The sequence below is a fragment of the Vigna unguiculata genome, chromosome 8, assembly GCF_037176805.1.
Source record: "Vigna unguiculata cultivar grain cowpea cultivar isolate G323 ecotype 2 chromosome 8, ASM3717680v1, whole genome shotgun sequence".
Lineage (NCBI taxonomy): Eukaryota > Viridiplantae > Streptophyta > Magnoliopsida > Fabales > Fabaceae > Vigna > Vigna unguiculata.
In genome coordinates this window covers 36172913-36193448 of record NC_140799.1, presented here as the reverse complement: position 1 = coordinate 36193448, position 20536 = coordinate 36172913, and the positions used below count along the sequence as shown (strand labels likewise).

At 30.0% G+C, this 20536-nt stretch overlaps 1 protein-coding gene across 1 annotated transcript; it reads left to right on the top strand.

Annotated features, from left to right (window-relative positions):
* The first annotated feature begins 5262 nt into the window (after positions 1–5262).
* Positions 5263–8957, top strand: LOC114193103 (uncharacterized). Its single transcript, XM_028082802.2, has 6 exons — positions 5263–5503; positions 6388–6685; positions 6884–6990; positions 7114–7246; positions 7373–7567; positions 8361–8957. Exons 2-6 carry the CDS (start codon positions 6404–6406, stop codon positions 8727–8729), a joined length of 1086 nt encoding a protein of 361 aa, XP_027938603.2. The 5' UTR covers positions 5263–5503; positions 6388–6403; the 3' UTR covers positions 8730–8957.
* Positions 8958–20536: the final 11579 nt, after the last annotated feature.

The following is a 20536-nucleotide window of genomic DNA, read 5'->3' as shown; positions in this document are numbered from 1 at the left end:
AAATTAAAATATAAAATGTTAAATTACCTTTATAATAAATCTGCTTCAATTTAATTCTTCCCATGTTATAATTACAACCTTTATCACACAACCTTCAAAGAAAATTATAACAAAATCTCTTGTTGTTTGGATGAAAATGTTTTAATTAAAGATTAGTTTATGTTTATAGAAAAGATTAAGGACATGTTTTTTTGGTAATAATGATATGAGAGATAAAGGAGGAAAAGGAAGAGAAAAAAACTGGAAAGATTAAAGAATGAAGTTTGTATTATTTTTTTTTTAAGATATTTAGAAGTATCTTTTAGTATGATTTTGGAGTGAATTAAGAGATTGAACAGAGTGAAAGTCTATTGGATTGATCGATGTAATATATTAAAAAAATCTTTTAAGAGATAAAAGATTAGATTATAAAATTGTTTTTATTGTTAAAATTAATATAAAATGATATAAATATTTAGAATTGTTTTTATAAATTTAATTGAACGTTTGAAATTATAAAAAAATTATTTTAAAAAAAATACAATATATTTGGTATGAAAATAAATTTAATTTATAAAGTAAAAAATAATTTATTTACATTGAAATTTTATTTTATTTTTAATAGTAATTTTAGAAGTACTAAATTTTTATTTGTATTATTAATTTTTATTATGTTTTTATAATAAGGAGAAATGAATAAATTATGTGCAAATGAAACTCAAAAATAGAGAAGTAATTTCGGATTGTGTCACCCTCTAATCTCAACATGTACTATGCATATAGAAATTGCATTTGGAATGAATATTCTTAATTATCATTCGACATCACCTTCTATCACTTTTAGAGAAACAAGGTAGTTACCTACTAATCATCTATTCCCATTCCACATGAACAATAATTATTTTATACAAAACATGTTATGTTAAGAAATGTAAAGCGGGTGGAAGTAACATGGTTAAGATAGGTTCTTATTGTGACAGAAGTTAACATGTTTAACTTAATCCTACCAGATCAAAATTTATAAGATGAGATTTACGCCTATATATATATATATATATATATATATATATATATATATATTTTTTTTAAGGATTATATAAAACTTAATTATATTTTGAGTTTGTTAGAAGTCACACATCGACTAAAGATAAAGTCAATTCATAATATATAAGTCACACATTTTTTATGATGAATCAAATTATTAAAAATAATTTCCAATTGAAATAAACAATAATTAAAATATATTTGATGTAAAAATTAAATATTCTAATTTTTAATATTAGAGCTAAAAAAATTTAAAGAAAACCAAAAGTTCCTACACACAACCAAAAGTTTAAAAAGGAGGAATATGTTCCAAAATAAAGAGAATCAATTTCATTTCTGGTATTAAAACGTAGATCCGATCCAAAACACTTTGGGTTTGATTTCGTTTTTCTCCATGTACCAATGTAGTTCTGAACCTCCATTCTCACCATTTTCTTTGCACCACATACCCCACTTATGTTGTTTTAGGAATACCACACATCTCTCATGTGTTGCTTCAGTTAGGCATCTCCCCTGTGCTGCTTCAGGAATCTTACTGTGGCTAGAAAAAATGTGACAACTTGAAGCTCGAAGAAAAGTGGAAACGTGTAAGGCTTTTTACGAGTATAATTTAGTAAAATATCATCCTTTACTTGCAAATCTCTTTGTGGAAGTAGGATAGAAAAAATGACCTTATCCGACGGTTTCGCGCTTTCACTCTTCTTCCAATACGTACAAAAGAACATGAAAAATCATTGTTAATCAACGCTCGCAAATTTGTTCTATGTCTTCATTTACACAAACAAATACAGTGTAAGTGATAATAAAATTCAATAAATTTAGATTTGGTATCTCATTGATTATATTCTTTCTTCAATATTTAGAAACACCTTTTCAAGCATAAAGTTATAATATAAGTTTCAGATTCCTAACCATACAATATCGGATGTGGTAATTCACTTTAAAAATTTAATTTTGGAACATTGAATCCATTTTTGGAATGAAAAGAAGGTTCAAAGAATAGACTCTCGTCATTTTGACCTTTAACTCGAAAAATAGAAAAGTAGTTTGACTAAAAATTCATTTTGATACATTCAATAGTATAATGTGAATCGAGAAAAAAAATAATTAAAATGTTATAGAAAGCAAAAGAGAGAGAGGGGTAAGACAGAATAAGATTTATGTTCCATTAAACTGGAAAAAACTTTGTTACAGGATAAATGAAAATCAAACATAAAATGATTCACTCAATTTCTGGTTCAACACTTTAATGGTGATAAAAAAAGTTATCTTTTAATTGGGACTATATTTCAACATCATTAACATAACTCCATTTTCTATATTTTATCAACAATGACTTGCCGACACCAACTCATCATTTTGCTACAGCCAACTTCACTATCATATCACAAACTTATTTCTATTTAAACATCCCAAACTTCTAAATTATTGTTTTAAATTAATCATGTATCTATATTAGATATTTACAGCGATTAATTTTCCTCTATTTCAGTAATTAAGTGTGTGAATATATTGTTATTTTACACTATTATCGGGATGATTCTTTAAAAAAGAAATTAAATATATTTTTTTCCTTAACTTTCATTAATTTTAAATTTAGTTTATTTTAAAATTTTAGATAAATTTAATCATTTATTTTTCGAAATATGTAAATTAAGTTCTTTTAACCAAATCTTATTAAACTTAAATCTTATTAAACTTAATTGACATTAAGTGCATTTCATAACAATGTTTGACTTTACATTAAAACAAAAATATATCTAATAGTATCAATCATTTAAATACAATTCTGAAATATACACGAAATATTAAATAAATTTAACAAAATTTAATTAAAAAATTAAATTCACATATTTTAAAAGATAAAAGATTAAACTGGTTCAAAATTTTAAAATAAACTAATTTTAAAATTAATTGAAAATTAAAAAAATAAAAAGATATTTAACCTTTAAAAAGATATTTAACCCTTGAAAAAATAAAAATGTAAAAAGAAAAAAGTATTAGATTTAAAAACGAACAGAAGATGTCAAATCCAGAAGGGTTTCCTCATCTTAACTAACACTTCCAACAGTGAGATGGGCAAGAAAAAGGACAAGATTGACAGCACACATTATTGCATTAATGAAAAAAAATCAGCTGCAACCTTTTTATATTGCATGTTCTGGACCCATCTCAATTCGCACTCAACTCAAGGTGTTTTCTCCAATAATCAAGGACCCATTTAGTTTAACTTTATGAATACTATAATCAAAACCATAAACACTACTAATTAAGCAATGCATTATGCATTATATGTATAATAACGTTTTTTTTATCTCATTCTTTGAGATAATATGTTTAAAGTTGGTCATTGAATTTGAAATATTATTCATTTTGAAATTTGAATATTTATAATAATTTTATCACTTCCGAATAAGATAAGAAAATAATGTTTTCAATTTTTTTATTAAATATACTTTTAATCCTTAAAATACGACGCGGAACTAAAATTTGTATAAGATTAAAACATATTTTAGAATTTAAATTTTAAAAATAATAAATATAGTTATTATAATCAAAATATAAGTTTTTTTATATATTAAACGAGTTTTATATCTTATATTGAAATATATTGAAATGATAATTTGTTAAATGACGTAAATAATTCAAATGGAAATATAAAATATGTTTGACACGTTAAAATCTTTTTAGTGATAATTTAATTAAAAGAATTATATCTATTCATTTTATAATTTTGTAATCAAATTGTATTATAATTTTAAATTTTGAACAAATTTCAATTTCGTATCAAATTTCAAGAAGAATCGAAATATATTTATCCCAACTTCCTTTTAACCTTAATTCTTACATTATGAATATAAATTTAATATTATATTAAAATTAAATTTTAATAAGACTTATTATATCTCAGTATCTTAATACGAGACTAAATTTTAAATAAAAAAATGCTAATATATTTTTTAGTTGCCAAAAAGTACCTATGATCGTTAAAAGGAGTCATCTTTTTAGTGGGTACCTTACAATTTGATTAAATGGTGACCACTACTTCATACTTTTTCCTCTAGAGCTAAAATGAGATGCACTATTTTTTTTTTCATGTTTTTGTTCTCTGGTTTTAGTGTCCTATTTTTGAGTGTATTTGTAACTTTTTATATAAAAATTTGAAAAAAGAAAGCAAGCAATGTGAAAATTTTGTAACTGAAAAAAAATTAAAAGATAAAGAAATACAAATAAAGGTCTCTTTATACATTTTTTCACTAAATAGTAGATTTAAAAATAAATTGGATAAATCTTATTGTTTTTTAAATATTTTCTTCCTCTTCTTTTAAACGAGAAAGAAAATAAATTTGAAAATTCAATTCAAGATTTAACTTTTCAAAAACCGAATTCTAACTTAAAAAACAATCATACTATCTATATAAATATTCAACAAACCCTTCTCAATAAATTTCAAAACTAAATATGCTATTTGAATGAAAAAAATATATTTTTTTACCCTGTTCAATGAAAACTAAAAAAATCGTGTTTTATTGAAATGCTCATTATATACCTACTTAAACTTGTAAAAAATGCTTTTAGTATACTTGGCATTTTATTAAATAAACCTAACAAGTTGTCTACTTTTAATTCTATAACCTTTATTGTAATAATCAGTAGATAATTATATGTTATAAGAAAATAATTAAGAAATTGATTCTCAAATCTATATTTATAAAAAATTTCTTTTAAAAGAAAATAGCCTTTAATTGGTCAAAGAGTAATTTAGTGAGTCTTGACAAATACCTTAAGGTGACATTTGTCCACTTAACCTTCTCTCCATAATTGTTTTTTCCTATTCAATCCTTATTTAACAGAATTAATTAATTAAATATTTAATCCTTGTCCAAAATGATGAAGCATCATTTTAAAACGCAAAACTTACACCTTTATCGTGTTGGAGCGTCATTGATTGCTGGAGAAACATGCTACCTAACGTTAAAAACAGCGATAATATACCAAAATTTAAAATTTGAAACAACCATCGTTTTAATTACTGCAATCAAAATCAAAATTTGAAATTACTAAAAAATAATAACCGAAGTGTTGATTGGTGAATCGAATAAAAACGATCGAGGTAAATAATTAAATATGAAAATAAATCTAAAAAAAAAAGAAAAAAAAAGGTGGAATTAATTTGGTTCACCTGATTCTGCTTCCCATCACATTCACATTCACATGCAAATGCAAATGCAATTTATATTTATATTGGCCCAGCTATTTTGCCGGCCCCGGTACCTTATACGCCGTCGTTTTGGGTGTGCGACTACTGTCACCACTCTTCATTCGTCGGTTACTAAAAACACTAATTCTCTCTCTCTCTTCGTCTTCTTCACACTGAGTTGACTGAGTCTTCCTAACTCGCTCACTACTCTCTCAGCTACTCATCGCATTCTTTGCATTTTTGCTCCGATCACTCTCTCTTTCCTTAAATCATCATTTGGTAATCTCTCTCTTTCTCTCTCTACTGTTCACTGTAATTGAAGTGATCCGTGCGCGCAATTGCGATTACTGTCTCGTTTGTTTCTCTGTATTCGAATTGAATGCTATGATGTTAGGGTTTAGGATTGAAATGCGAGTGTTTGTTAATGGAGATTCGGGGAGTGTAGTGTGGAATATACCGAGATCTTGCTGTTTTTTTGTATTTTCTTTTTTCTTGGAGATTTTTTGGGGGATTTGGCTGCGCACCGTCAATTTTGCATTGAATCTGTTGGTTTATGGCTTTTATCTGCGTTGTATTCTGATTTTGGTAATGTTTTGATCTGCGTTGTGTGTAGTGTTATCTGTCTTGACGCTCGTGAATCACATTTAGTACTTCGAATTGTGTTTTTATTTTTTTTTGTGTGTGTGTTTGGAGTGTTGCGTGTGGTGATTTGCTTTGTATTTGTCTGTTGAGCTTGAGGTGAAGTTCAATTCTAAAATTGGAATTGGCTTCTGAATGAAAGGATTTCTTTGGAAATTCGATTATTTGTGTTTTTATCGGGTAGATGAGATTGAGAACATGAAGAGAAACAGTGTTGAAATACCAAAGTTTGGGGAGGATGGAAGACTAGGTGTGAATCAGAAATCGAGAATGAGAAAGAGTCGTTTAAATTCAATGGACTTGTAGAGTTAGTATTTTCTTTTTGGGTCGGGGGAGGGAGCGTTATGGAAGTGCATCATATTTTCATGACCGTGCCTTTATCGTTAAGTTCAGATCTTGACTTGTGAGTTTTTGGTTTTGGTTGTTAAATTCATTATTTACATTGATTTCGTTTTAAGAAAATAAATGGTGTTTTCTGTACCACTTATTGTTGAGTTTGATTTGATTTCTTTCTTTTGATCTAGACTAAAGCTGTCAGGTATGTCAGAGAAAGCTCTTAGAGATCTCAATACAACTCTTGGAACTGAAAGGAAGAATGAGGACTCCAGTAAGGCATGCTTAACCAAGCCCTCTGTAGACAATGCAGATGAAAATATTGAAGAACGGCAAAAGAAAAAGACTTCATCCTCCTTGGTTTCTCCAGCTGTTAATGGAAATGAGATTGTGACTGTTAATTCTGGTGCAGAGGTTGTAAATGCAGAAGTAGAATACATTGAATCTGAGAACTTGAATGATCTAGAAGATATTGATACTTGTCTCAAGGTATTTTTTATCCACTTATTGAGTCAAGGAACTGGCATGTTTTTGAATATTGAGAATCATTGAAACTGGTGTAGCTCAAATGCTTAAATAATGTGGATGTTTCATTTTTTCTTTTAGCAATTTACCTCTGATTAGTAGACTTATGTGTGAAATGCAACACTTGTATTATGTGAAAATAGTTATTTGGTTTTGTTACAGACCCTTCTAGCTGGACTTGACTCAAAGGATTGGGTCCTGGTTTGTGATACACTAAATAACGTACGGCGGTTATCTATATTTCATAAGGAAGCAATGCTTGATATGCTGTAAGTAACAAACACTTTTTCTTTAGATTAAAATGTTTTTTTTTTTAAATTAAAATATCAAATATTTTTTTTTTGCCTTTTAATTGGATTTATTTAATTATTCATATTCTATCTGGTAAACAGGGGAGATGTGATCACATCTATTGCAAAGTCCTTGAAAAGTCCTAGAAGCGCTGTTTGTAAAACAGCGATTATGACATCTGCTGACATTTTCAGCACATATAATGATCTCATAATAGATTCACTAGATCCTCTGGTAAGTCAACTATTGTTATGTGGCCTAATAAACTTCCTCATTTAAGAAAAATGGAATTTCAATATACACTTGATAGTCTTATTTGCAAATTAACACGTTCTATTGAAACATATATGGTGAATGCAGCTGGTACAACTTCTTCTCAAGGCTTCACAGGACAAACGCTTTGTATGTGAGGCAGCTGAGAAAGCCTTGATATCAATGACTACATGGATTTCCCCTATTTCTCTATTGCCAAAATTGCAACCATATCTTAAGAACAAGAATCCTCGTATCCGTGCAAAGGCATCTATGTGCTTTTCTCGAAGTGTTCCACGACTGGTATGAGAAACATTCATGATTTTTTCCTATATTGGTGATATTTAAACATGCTCTTATCCATTTTTTTTTGTCAAAGTGATTTTATCTTCAAAAAAATGGAAGTTAAAACGTTAAGTAGGTGATTAATGATGCAGGAAAAGAACTGTCCTAACGGATGACTTTGATGTCCAAAATCTGCCTTGATTATGGATATATTTGTACAATTTTTAAATTTGTTCAGCTTGTCCAAAATTTATCCAACAAACCGTTCTTTGTTTATGATTTTAGAATGGTTTGTCATGAACTTGCCAATAAATAATATTTTTAGCCTATGAGGAGCACTTGTCTTGATTGATAATGTACGTCATGCCATAACAAGTTTTTCTTTGATTATTAAGTAAATGTACTTGTTTCTTGCTTGGTTCTAATATTTTATCGTGCAATGCTGTGAAACTGTTTGTAAAGAAAATATATGTTCATTCATCTATTTCTTTCTCTTTCTCTGTATTCTTCTTTTCAAAATTATTTTCAGGTTCTTTACTTAGATAATTATATATGTAAAGAGCTCAGTTCTATTTTATTGCTATTTTTTTAGAGTTTACGTTATCAACAAAAGGGTGGAGGGGTTTTTCTATAAAAGGTTTAATGACTGTTACATATTTAAGTATATTACCCTGCATTATCTAATTGGAATGTAGAAGGATTTTGTTGAACTAGAAAGGATAATGGATATGATCAGCTTATTTTTGCAATTAGGATGCGGAGCATTAATTAACAGTTCCTGTTTTCTATCCTTGAACTTTTATTTAAAAAGGGCGCAGAAGGCATAAAGACATATGGGATTGACAAATTGATCCAAGTAGCCGCATCGCAGTTGAGCGACCAGCTACCTGAGTCCAGGGAAGCAGCTCGAGCTCTACTTCTTGAGCTTCAAAACGTGTATGAGAAATTTCATGATCACATGGCATCTGCTGTCAACGAGCACACTATCGATGATCACACTGTCAATGAGCACACTGTTAATGATCACACTGTGAATGAGCACACGGCTAATGATCATACTGTGAATGAGCATCCAGAGATGAGTTCTTGGGAAAGCTTCTGTCAGTCAAAACTTTCTCCTCTAAGTGCACAAGCTGTACTTCGTGTGACCAGCATCGCCCGGGAAGGTCTTGTTTCATGACACGCGCATCAAATTCAGTTAGAGGACTTATTCGTTTCCTGGTTTGCCTATCATTTTCTTCTGTAAATACAGTGCGCGACAATTGAGATGATTGAGTTGTGGTCGAAGCACGTATTGAGCCCAAGATTTATAATGTATTATTTTCGTCCTAGCTGTGGTTACCTATATTACCTTTGATTATCATTAATATTTGATAGATATATAAATTTCCTTAATTGTTTGTCGTTATCGTTATCCTACAAGGCTGGTCTTCTTGAAGACTTTACAACTTTCATCACCTCATTGATTTTCTAAGTAGGCTTTCCTGAATGTATTTTTAGATTCCAGAAAGTTCCTTCCAAAATGAATAGCAAATTAGCCAACAAATTAGTGAGATATCAGAAGAAATACCCTTTCTTCAACTGTCCAATAGTTGGAAAAACATAATGAAGTAAAAAGGCTCATAATAGGTTTTGCATATCTGTTAATTGACCTGTCACCATTTTATGCATTCATCTCCATCGTTGTTTGAAGTGAATTTGGTATTTAAGTGACATCAACCGTCACTACGGAAGTTGTTGATTTAAGGTTTATGGCAATTTTCGAGGATGCAGTTTCTTGTGGATTTTGGCAACGAGCTGAAAAGCAAATACGCAATATTTACATGTTCGACACATACAGGCGAAACAAATTAACAGTGAGCAGCTAACCGACCAAACAAATGGGAGTTTCAGTGTCCCTTTTAAAAAAATGATTTTGAATGAAATTAACTTTATAAAACTGATTTTGTGAGAACTTGGAATTTTATTACGTTAAATTTGATTCGTGTTTGTAGTTTTTGCATCTTTTACCACGTTAGACATGGTTCTTAGGTTTAGTATACATAAAAAAACATATTTTCAAACACGTAGTTTTAATTCAAGTGATTTATGTTTCATTTTTTTTTATCTTGAAAGCAAGTCTGATGTAAAACTCCACGTACATTGTTCATCCAAATTCGAACGTTATTTTTATCTTAACACTTCTAGTCAAATAGATGTGTGGTATCAAAACCAAATTCATGTGACAAATCGTATTTACGAAAATCTCGTCTGATACGAATAAAATTCAACTCTATCGTGAAATTAAACACATACCAAAGAGCCAATGATTATTTGAATTCTTGGGTTATATAAAAATCACAGAAGTATAGAACAAAATATGTTAACATATTGCCTTCAAAATTTCAATGCAAGTGCTCTAACTCATGAACACGCCTTTCATGATTTAGGCAACCAAGATGTAGCCATATGGAAAGGTTGAGTGGCATTAAAGTTTAGTCTTCGGCACAAGACTAATGTATGTGGTACTGAAAAGGACATGAACCTTTGGTTAATAACACATTGACCTAAAGAAACTATTATTCGAGTTGATCCTATCGTTTTCATTTAAACCCATAAACTTAACTTTTTTTTATACATTTGAATTCGCCAAACTAAAGTTCAACAAGATAAAAAATATTAACTTTAAAAATTTGAATTATATAGAAAAAGTAAAAGAGAATTTGGAAAATTTATTATAGATTATCTATCCATTTAGTGGTAATTAGAAGTAAAGTATAAAAGCGAAAAGGCATTGGTTTGGTTGGTTGACCCACTAACTTCACTCTGCTTGTCTGTAATTTGTGGTAAAGAAAAGAGTGTGAAGAGGGTCCAAGCAAAACAGGGTCGCTTCAGCGTTGATTTCAACGAAACTCATTCTGCACCGAGCAATCGATCGATCACGCAATCTGAGTGGAATCCACCGTCAATGAAGCGCAAGAAGTGGTCGGAAGTGGAGGAGCAAACCCTACTGTCCAAATACTCAGACCTCCTCCGTTCGGGGACCCTCGCCAAGCTCAAAACGCGCGAGAAGAAGTTCAAGCCCGTGGCGGAGCACGTAAACGCCGTCCACCACCACCGCGACCCCTCCTCCTTCCCCTTCAAGTGGTCCTGGCGCGACGTCTCCATCAAGGTTCAGAACATGCGCCACCAGTACCTCGGCGTCAAGCAGAAGATCCGCCTCGCGCCTCACCACTTCAATTGGAAGGACGGGAACAATCACTGGGAGAATTTTCTCAAGTATAAAGAAGTCTTCGGCGACGTGCAGTTGTTGGAATCGCCTAAACCCCTCACCACCGGTAAATTAGGGTTTGAGGTCGATTCCGATGACGAGGAGGACGAGGAGGAGGACGAGGACTGTGGTGATGAAGACGAGGATGTGTGTAAGGTGAGGAAGTTAGGTTCCGTGGTGGAGCTGAGGGAGGCGGTGGTGAAGCGCGAGGAGAGGCGGCGGGAGCGGGAGTTCCGGCGGGAGAAGGTGGAGGCGGAACGGGAGAGGAAGCGGCGCGAGGTGGAATTTCGGCGGGAGCGGCGGCGGGAGTGTTTGGAGGAACGGGAGATGGAGTTGGAGGAGCGGCAGTTGAGGTGGGCGAGGAGGGAGCTGGAGAAGAGGATGAGGTTGGAGCGTGAGCTGGATGCGGAGCGGCGGTGGCGGAAGCGCGTGGAGGAGAAGATGGAGGAGGAGGAGATGGAGTGGAGGCAGAGGATGGTGGCAATGCAGGTTGAGCATGAGAAGCAGATGATGCAGATGCATGTTGAGGCTTGCCAGAATCAAATGCAGGTTCTTGGGATCATGGCAAGGCTCCTTTGCCAGTTTTTTGGGTCTGGAACTGATGGATTGAGTAATGGATTAGGGCCATTGCCTCCTCAGGTTTTGCATCATGGAGCTGGTTTAGGTAATGTAAAACCTGATGCCAATTCGCCTTCTGAATTTCTATAGTTCATGCCATTTTTTAAATTTATATAATTGAAAGCAATTCAATCACATTACATGTCCTTTACAATTGTATCATATTAAGTAGGGGAACCGGTTGAGCATGTTTGACGTGCTTCTTCCTAAGATTTAAGAATACTGGTGGATTGGATCTTTTGCTTGCAAAGAAGATGTGAAGAGTGACTCTTTTTTACTACATGTAATTTGAATAGAAAAGTAATTGTTCTAAGTTTCATTGATTTACTTAACTGTTTCAGCTGATGAATGTGTTTGTTATGGGAATGGATATCTGTTTTTGAATTGCACTAAAATGCTAATTTTTGACAGTCCATTGGTTGCATTACGATCATATTTTGGGTGGGTGAGGGGTCTTTAGGGTCAATAAATCCTTCTAAGCTCCATGAAGGATTCTGGGAAAACTTTTTTTTTTTGCATTCACTGATAAGTTTTGTGAGAATTATCATGATATTTGATCCTTCCTCATCAGAAGTGGCCTTAAATTTTAGGCTCTATTAAATTGTTGAATGGTTTAGGAATGGAGTGTTTATTTCTTATGTTTGTACTAGACTGTTTTCCGTTATAAATTTGTTGAAACATTTTGGCGAGTTTTCTCATTGTTTTACTAGAAGTTTAGTATGTACTTCGATGCATAATGTTATATATTTATCGAATTGTTGAGTTAGTAGTTAAAGATTAGTTTTGCATCATTTCTTCTTGTTGATTATCGTCAATCTTAGATGTCTCTATTCTTTGTGTTTTGATTTGTCTAAGTTTAGTGGTTTATCTTTGTCTAACTATTGTGTCTGTCTCTTTTTGCATCTCTTATTTTTCGTAGGTTATGAAATCTGTTCTGTTCCTCTATAATTCTGGTAATCTAAAATTGTTGGCGTGTTTCTTTATGTGATACTCTTACAAATTTTCAATTCGAGCTTACTTAATGTTTGATGTGGTCTAAATTTTATTTTCGTACATGTGTACATGTGTCTGTTTGAATATAATTGTGTATTTTTTTTACACTTGCATTAATAGGCTTTATTCAACATCCATAAATTCAACACTTGTATATGTATTTATTTATAAAAGTTGTCACTATAACATAGAATGTGCTTAACTATGAACCAAGTGGCTAAAGCGTTTTCGGTAATAAACAATAGAACGGAACATCTGCTGCCAGAAAAAATAGGACGTTGATCATGTAAGAGATGAAATTGTATTTGTTGTTGAGTTTTATTGAATGTTTTGGGTAAATATTACTACTTTATATATGAAGTGTTACGTACACACTCAAAAAGAGATAGTTTAATTCGATCAGAAATTTGAATGTTTTTAATTAAAATGTTATTATTTTTTAATTTATTGAGTATTCAAATTTTTTATGTTTTTAATTAAGTTTTTATTATTTAATTTTTATATTGTCTGGTCGTGTTTATTTTTCTCTTTTCACCTGATAATTATGTACTGGTTAATATATAAAAAAAAGATATTATGATGAATATAAAATTGACGAGTAGCTTTTATGATTATTCTTTAGATAATAATAGAAACAATTATATCACTTAATTAATGAAAATATTTAAATTTATTATGGATTTGAAACTTGAAATTTAAAAAAACTTTAAATATTTTAAGATGGACTCATCTTATTCAATTCATCTAGTGTCAAGTTGCATACTCTAGGTTAATTTGCAAGGAGTCACTCCAAGAGAATTATTTCATTATAGAAGGAAGAAACAATGCAATTGTAAGAAATAAACTTAAAATTAGAATTTTATTATACGTATTATATAATAAAGAAGGAAAATATAGAAAAGATTAATGATAAATTACATTAGAATTGAACGTTGAGCCTGATTTTTCAAATCTCGAATTCTTGTACATGCCCTTTGTTTGCACAATGAGAGTGTACTTAGCGGAAAATTTGATTTAGGAAAGTGAAAAGTACACGTCCTAAGTTTGTTTGAATATTTATAGTAATTTTCTTTATTACTATTGTGATAACATACACTTACGATCGATCTGGTAACTCTATCCTTTCTTCACGTTTTTACATGATATTGTATAACGTAGAAACAACTTATATCGCCCTTCCAACCACCATTCCCTCAACTATGGCATTAAAATGAGTGTGCCCACAAACATAAATGCTTCAAACTATTTGCCATTCTAAATCTTCCTACAACCAGACTAAGGGTGTATTCCTTTGAGATGATGGATATGGGAGAGAGTGTGAAAATGAATTTGTGTAGATTTTGGTGGATGAATTTTTGTGTTTTTTTGAGTGGATTTAGAGGATAAAGTGGGTAGATTTGGAGATAAGTTTTATAAAAGTTAGTGAAAGATTTGATTGATGTGATAAATAAATAAATTGTAAAAATAGATAGAATTAGAAAGTTATCAAAACACTTGATAAAAAAGAGAATGGTTTTGTAATTTGATGTTATAAAAATAATTATAATTAATTAATATGAATTAAAAAAATATTAAAATTATATAAAATTTTAAAATTAAAAAATTAAATTTTTATGAATGTAAAAAAAAGTATACAATTAAATTTTTAAAAAATTATATAATTAAATTTTAAACTAAAGTTAAATAAAGTTAAAAAAAATTAAAAAAATTAGAAAAAAAAGTCAAGAAAAATGTCAAAAAAAAAAAAAAACCTTTGAAAACAAAGCATTGGTTCCGTAACTGGTGTCATCCCTCTCTCTAAAAAACATAACACCGGTGCCACCCATCTACACTGGTGCCATCCCAAAGCCTTCCCCAAACGCAGCTCTGTAACACCTCCAACACCACTCACGACACCACTGTAACACCTTTCACGACTACCACCACACCCCAAACAACCTCATCTTCTTCCCCCTCCGCACTGAACAATCACACACCATAACTCATCTCTCACGCAGATGACCTTCACATTCACAAACAAGCTTCTAGTTTACAAACAAACGCAAGGGCAAGGGCAATATGGTAAAAGGTCTTCTAATACTCGCTAATCTCTGCTTTTATCGTGGATGAAATTTTTTTTCAATCCCTCAAATCAACGCTCGCGTATCGCTTCATATCAGTGAAATGGAACACGTTTGAAAAATAAATACGTGCTCCCAAATTTAGTTAAACAGTCATATTCCCTCAAGAGAACAGGCCCTAAGGCTCTGTTCGCTTCAATTGATTTGAATAATCAGCAGATTTGAGAGCAATGAACTTTTAATTACATTCGTGTTCGATTATGGTGAAATACCGTGATTTGAAACAATGGATTTTTCAAATGTAATGAAAACTTCATCTCCTCATATTTATGAACAAATTTGGAGGAATAAAATCACATTTTACCAATTTACTCCCTTACATGTATTTCTTTTTACTCTCATTTATGTACTTGTCATTAATAATATATCTATATAATAATTAATAATTATAAATATATATATAACAATAATTAATAATATATATAATTGTTATTAATAATATATGTATATAATAATTAATAATTAAAATTAAAATATTATTAAAATTTAATATTTTTATTTATTTAAAAATTATTTAATATTATTTTTATTAAAATGGTAGTTTGGTAATTTTTAAATTTTATTTATTATAACTTCTTTTCTAATCTATTACATCACTCAAATCACTCATTAATCTCACAAAATTCATCTTTAAATCCATTCACTTTACCCTCTAACTCCACTAAAAAAAACACACACATATTTATCTACATAAATTCATCTTCACACTTTTCCTTAAATCCATCTTCTCAAGCGAACAGAGCCTAAATCATGGAATCAAAACTCAATATTATTTCATAAAAAATGATTGCAAATTAGATTGGTTTTTTTAATACGAGTCCATCAAAACTAACCATTAACTCTGACATTACTAACTTGTTGAAAGGGGGAGCCTTTCATCCATAAATGAAGAACAATTTTGATGATGTCTACTGATATAGGATAAAACATAGCTTGGTCCAGTTAGGATATGCATTAGGCAATTAGCTTCTCTTTATCAAATGTATTTCAGGCCTGCTGTGTAATTCTGCATATGATTAGTTTTTTAACTAATGGATTAGCTGTGAGTATTGTACAAAGTAAGTGAAAATATACTCACGATAATCGATTAGGTAAATTGCTAATCGAATTAGTGACAGCAAAAACCTTTGTATAAAAGCTGTTTTGGAATCTGTTTTGGGAAAGGAAAAATCAGAAAGATCACGCAGTTTTCATCTGAGATAGAGCCATCTGAGAGACACAAAGTTTCAGAAGATTCTGCAAGATCACTCAAGTGCAGATCCAAGAAGAATTGATGGTTGATTCTACCATGATGGATCTTGCTTGAATCAAGGAGCATCAAGTCAAATCTGCACAACTTAGGTGTATTCGTTTCTTGTTTTGTTTTCTGTATTTTTTATTACAGTTGCTTCAGTGTTTGAAGTGTGGACCTAGGTGCAATTGTGTGGATGCATTGCTCCTAGGGGGAGTTCTTGATTGTTGAATCAAGTTCTTGGGTTTTGGGGGTTAGAATTACATAGGTGTGTTTGTAATTCTTGGATCCTTTCTGTTTAGTGGAATCCTCCTAAGTGTGTTACTTAGGAGAAGACTGGATGTAGATTCGCATTGAATCGAACCAGTATAAATTGTGTGTCTTGATTTTTTCTTCTCTCTCTTAATCTTTCTTGATTGATTTAAACAGTCCATTAACCCAGAACTGCGAAATTGATTAATTGAGTTTTAAACCTTAAAGACTCCTTCAAGATTCACATTAAGTAAGTGAAAAACTCATTAATCAATTCAGATCCCTTTGTGGTTAAGAGTATTAGACAGATTTGATTTTAACATAACTCTTATATTACTAATGGATATTTTGTTGAAAGAATTGACTCGAGAGACAAACAAAATTAATGAAATTCGAGTTCAATTTACATAAGAGACTAACGCTTTCTTCGATCTAAAATCTCAAAGATAATGAGTTTATAAATCTTTTACATGATATCTTATTCAATTTTTTCATTTCTATTTGATACGAGACTTAAACTTCCAGTTAGATTTTGAACAAAAGTTCTCGATAATTAACTTAACTAATGACCTGGACAAAATTACGTGGTGATATCTTTCTATAACTACTCATATAAGTTTATGAAGAAAATATTAAATGAAAGTTAACATATTTGTTATGTGCTATGTGCTGAACCCAAACTTTGACATTTGTAGAAGCATTTTCTGTAAGTGTGTTGGTGTTTGTGTAGGGTGTTGCAAATGGCAGAAAATAGGATAGCTACATAAAAAAGTAGTTTGTGTTAAAGTTACTAAAATTTTTGATGCAGACGTGGTTTAAGTGAGATGTGGGTGGATTAGAAGTAGGTGACATGAGTCCTCCTATTTCCTCCTTTTAACCACTTCACACGTGTCAGGAATGTTCGCAGGAAAGTCAAACCATGCTACAACCTACACATCTTTTTATACTTTTTTTGGACTAAGATTTTAGATTTTGGAACTACCCTAAAACATCTCCAAAACATAAAAATAAATAAATCAAAATACTCTTTTATTTATAACAATTACAAAATTTGGCAGATAAAAAAATTATATATATAGTTTTAAACTATTTAAATTTTCAGCCACAGACAAATTTTAAAATTAGAGTTTCGACATTATCATAATTTTCACATTATGTTAAACGGAAACCATAGATTCATAAATATTTCATTTTATTAAAAACATGAATAGAAATTTTATGTTGTTACGAGCTCTGGTCCATTTTAGAGAATTAAAAAAAAAAATATTTAAGGGCTAATTATGTTTTTAAATGATGATGAATTTTTTATATTTTATATAGGGATGTCATTCAAGACATATTATATATATGTATAAACTTTAAAGTAAGATAATGAATTTATAGATTTTTATTCTTATAGAGTATTTAATTTTATTTTTTTACTGAAGATAAACTTTGATTCACTTAGACTATTTTTAATAATTGAATTAAAAAAATTATATTTGTTTATTTTTAAAATTTTAAAAATAAAATATATTAAATTTAGAATATGAAAAAATTTTAATTTGGCGTCATCTGGTAGTATTAATTTTGACGTGTTAGAAGTGAATGGTTGATCGAAGGAATAATTAATAAGGTGAAAATTTGGTGGTAGAAATGAGGATGACTCTTCACCACAAAGCAGAAAAGCGATTTTGATATTTAATCTGAATCCATTTTTAACAGAGTAAAACTAAGACCGTTAGACGTTGAACTGCGACTAACCTACCGGTCCAAATATATTAAGCTTTAACGCATTCAAGATAAAATACCAAAAAAATAAATTTAACTCCTTTCTTTTTCTTCTTTTTCTTACCCTTTATTTTTAATTTTCTAATTTTTTTTGAACAATATGAATTTTATATTTAGCATGAAAACCAGAGCTGATATTCGTCAATATATTACTGTAAAACATTCATATAAAAAAATAATTTAAAAATTAAGCATGGAAAACTAATAATGACACATAATGCACAAAAAATAAGAGGAATTTATTACTTAAAGTATGGCAATATAATCATGAATTGCATTTTTTAAAATATATATAGAATAGAAAAGGCAATCTATTAATGTTTTATTTTTCTTCTTGATCGAACAAATTTTTGTACACAGTGAGATCAAATACAAGTTCTCCACCATGTTACTTAAATTTCCATTGTGTGAATGCAATCCTTCCTATCCATTTTAACATACAATATGACTAAAAGTGTAATAAAAAATATTATTACAAAAAACAATTTCATTTCAAATAAAATTACAACTCTTTAAAATTTAATTACATATTTTTGAAATATTTTCATTTTAGGAAAATAATTTATTACTGTGATTATATTAAAGTAACTATAATTATATATAATATTTAACATTGCTAATTAATATAAAGTCCAAATCTTTCAAAAATGCATAAGCATGCTATTTCATATCAACATTATCAAAATTAATATTGAAATAATATAATAAGCAGTATTTCATGTGAAGTTTAATTGTTATCAAATACAATTAAGTTAGATAAATTGAATTATATCCGGTCAATGATTATTGTATTGAAGTTTTAACATTCTTTACCTCTCTCATCATAGATAATAAGTCTGTATTATATGTGAACTGGGTTGAACAATTAAATAACTATAGAACAATTGATTGAGTCATTAAATTCATATAAATCAATTAGGAGATGAATTACTTAGTGAAATTTTAACCAAGTTTTTGATTTACAAGGGGCGATGAATTATGCATAGGTATTAATATATATTATATAATGAAAAAAAATGACTCTGACATATTTTTATACTCATTTAATACATTATTTTTTACTTTTCCATTAAAAAAACATGTCAAATGAGTGAAAGTGTGTCAATCTAATATTCTCCATGTATAATTGGAGAAATATGAAAAGAAAAATATTTTTTAACTACTAAATTTTGATAACTTTTTTTTACAACTTTAGGTGTTATTTTTTAAGTGGTTTTTTATTTCTTCTTTTTCTCATTCTCATTATTTAAAAACCACTTAAAAAATAACACCTCATATTTTCAAAGAAAGTTATCAAAATTTAGTAGTTCAGTATGATTGTGCATCTGAAAATCTTATTCTTTTTCGACCGTGTAAATGGTTTCGTTAAATGTGCATGAACCACAGCAATGAAACAGAAAGTAATTATTCTTAAATGATTGTTGCTGCCCTAGTTAATGTCCCGACAAGAGTCAAACAAATTAAGGTGCATCCCCCGTGACTGAATAGACAATTTTAGTGTTCATTCTGTTTGATTAATGTTGGACCAAGTTGGAAAAAGCATTCTGGTGTAATCTTTTTGAAAAATTAGAAGTGGGTAGATCTGAAAAAAAATGTACGGAAATAACTAAGTCGCCTTAACTTCTAACGATTTTACCAAGAAGAAATTTTAAGTTGATGTCATGTTAATGTGATACGAATTTAGTTCATCACATTTTAGTATAACTTAAGAAATGTGATAAATTAAAGTTGTATTATCTTGATATCACTGTAATTTTAAACATGTTTTTTGAACTAAAGTCGTATTACATTATTACAACTTGTTTGAGTGAATTGGACTCATCCTGGCACAATTGTGGTTTTGCCTAACCAAGCTACTTATGTCTATCTATATATGTGATTATGCATGAGAGTGTTTAATTATCTTATAAGTTTATGATAATATAAGTATTATGAGAAGTGCAGATGCGACTTGTTGTTGAGGTAGCTTGTTATATAGATATACCGAGTTAGGTATAAGTCGATGATTCATGATTGCAGCACGATAAACCTGTTTGTTCTTATATATATATTTTGGTTATAACTAAACAACTTCGTTTCCGTGTCTACCATGGTGTTCATATCACTCACGCTGTGTGGTTGGAGACATCAACTTCTTCATCACTTTCTCTCCCATCACATGCATCTCATTAATACGTATAAATCTGCTCTTCATCTCACTCACTTTTTTTCAACCCAACTTACATTTATACTTTCTTTTTACCAAGAAAGAGACAAGTCTATATGAAGTGAATGAATAAATTACTGTCAAAGTATATTCCAACTCAATTATCAGTTTCAACATTAATTTTAATACACAACTCGGTCTAAATCTCAACTTACAAAGGATTAAGAAGATTGGTTTAGATTTTGGATGTGAAGAAGGATATGGTCTTGTGCGGTTATATCTGTCTTTTTCCAAAATTTGGAATATCATGCGTTACTTTCTCCAAATAAAAGCTATTACAGACACCAGAGTTTTTTGTATATGAGTACGAAAATTGTGAATCAGACCCAATAACCACCATTTTATATAGTGTGTAAATGTTTAAGATTCATGACAAAGACATTTACTTAACGGTAAGCAATGGAATGCTAAGAACACCTAAGGTCAAATGCATGCCCTTAAACTATCATATATCACCAAAACATAAAAGTTCAAACAAAAACAACAACACATTTCACACTAAGTTATAATAACCATTCACCAACACCACCAACAACAACACAGCAAA

Excerpts from the sequence above, each read along its gene's own strand:
- LOC114193103 (XM_028082802.2), top strand. The coding sequence starts at position 6,404 with ATGTCAGAGAAAGCTCTTAGAGATCTCAATACAACTCTTGGAACTGAA. Across the intron at positions 6,991-7,113 it reads GAAGCAATGCTTGATATGCT|GGGAGATGTGATCACATCTA; the intron begins GTAAGTAACAAA and ends TCTGGTAAACAG. Across the intron at positions 7,568-8,360 it reads CTCGAAGTGTTCCACGACTG|GGCGCAGAAGGCATAAAGAC; the intron begins GTATGAGAAACA and ends TTATTTAAAAAG.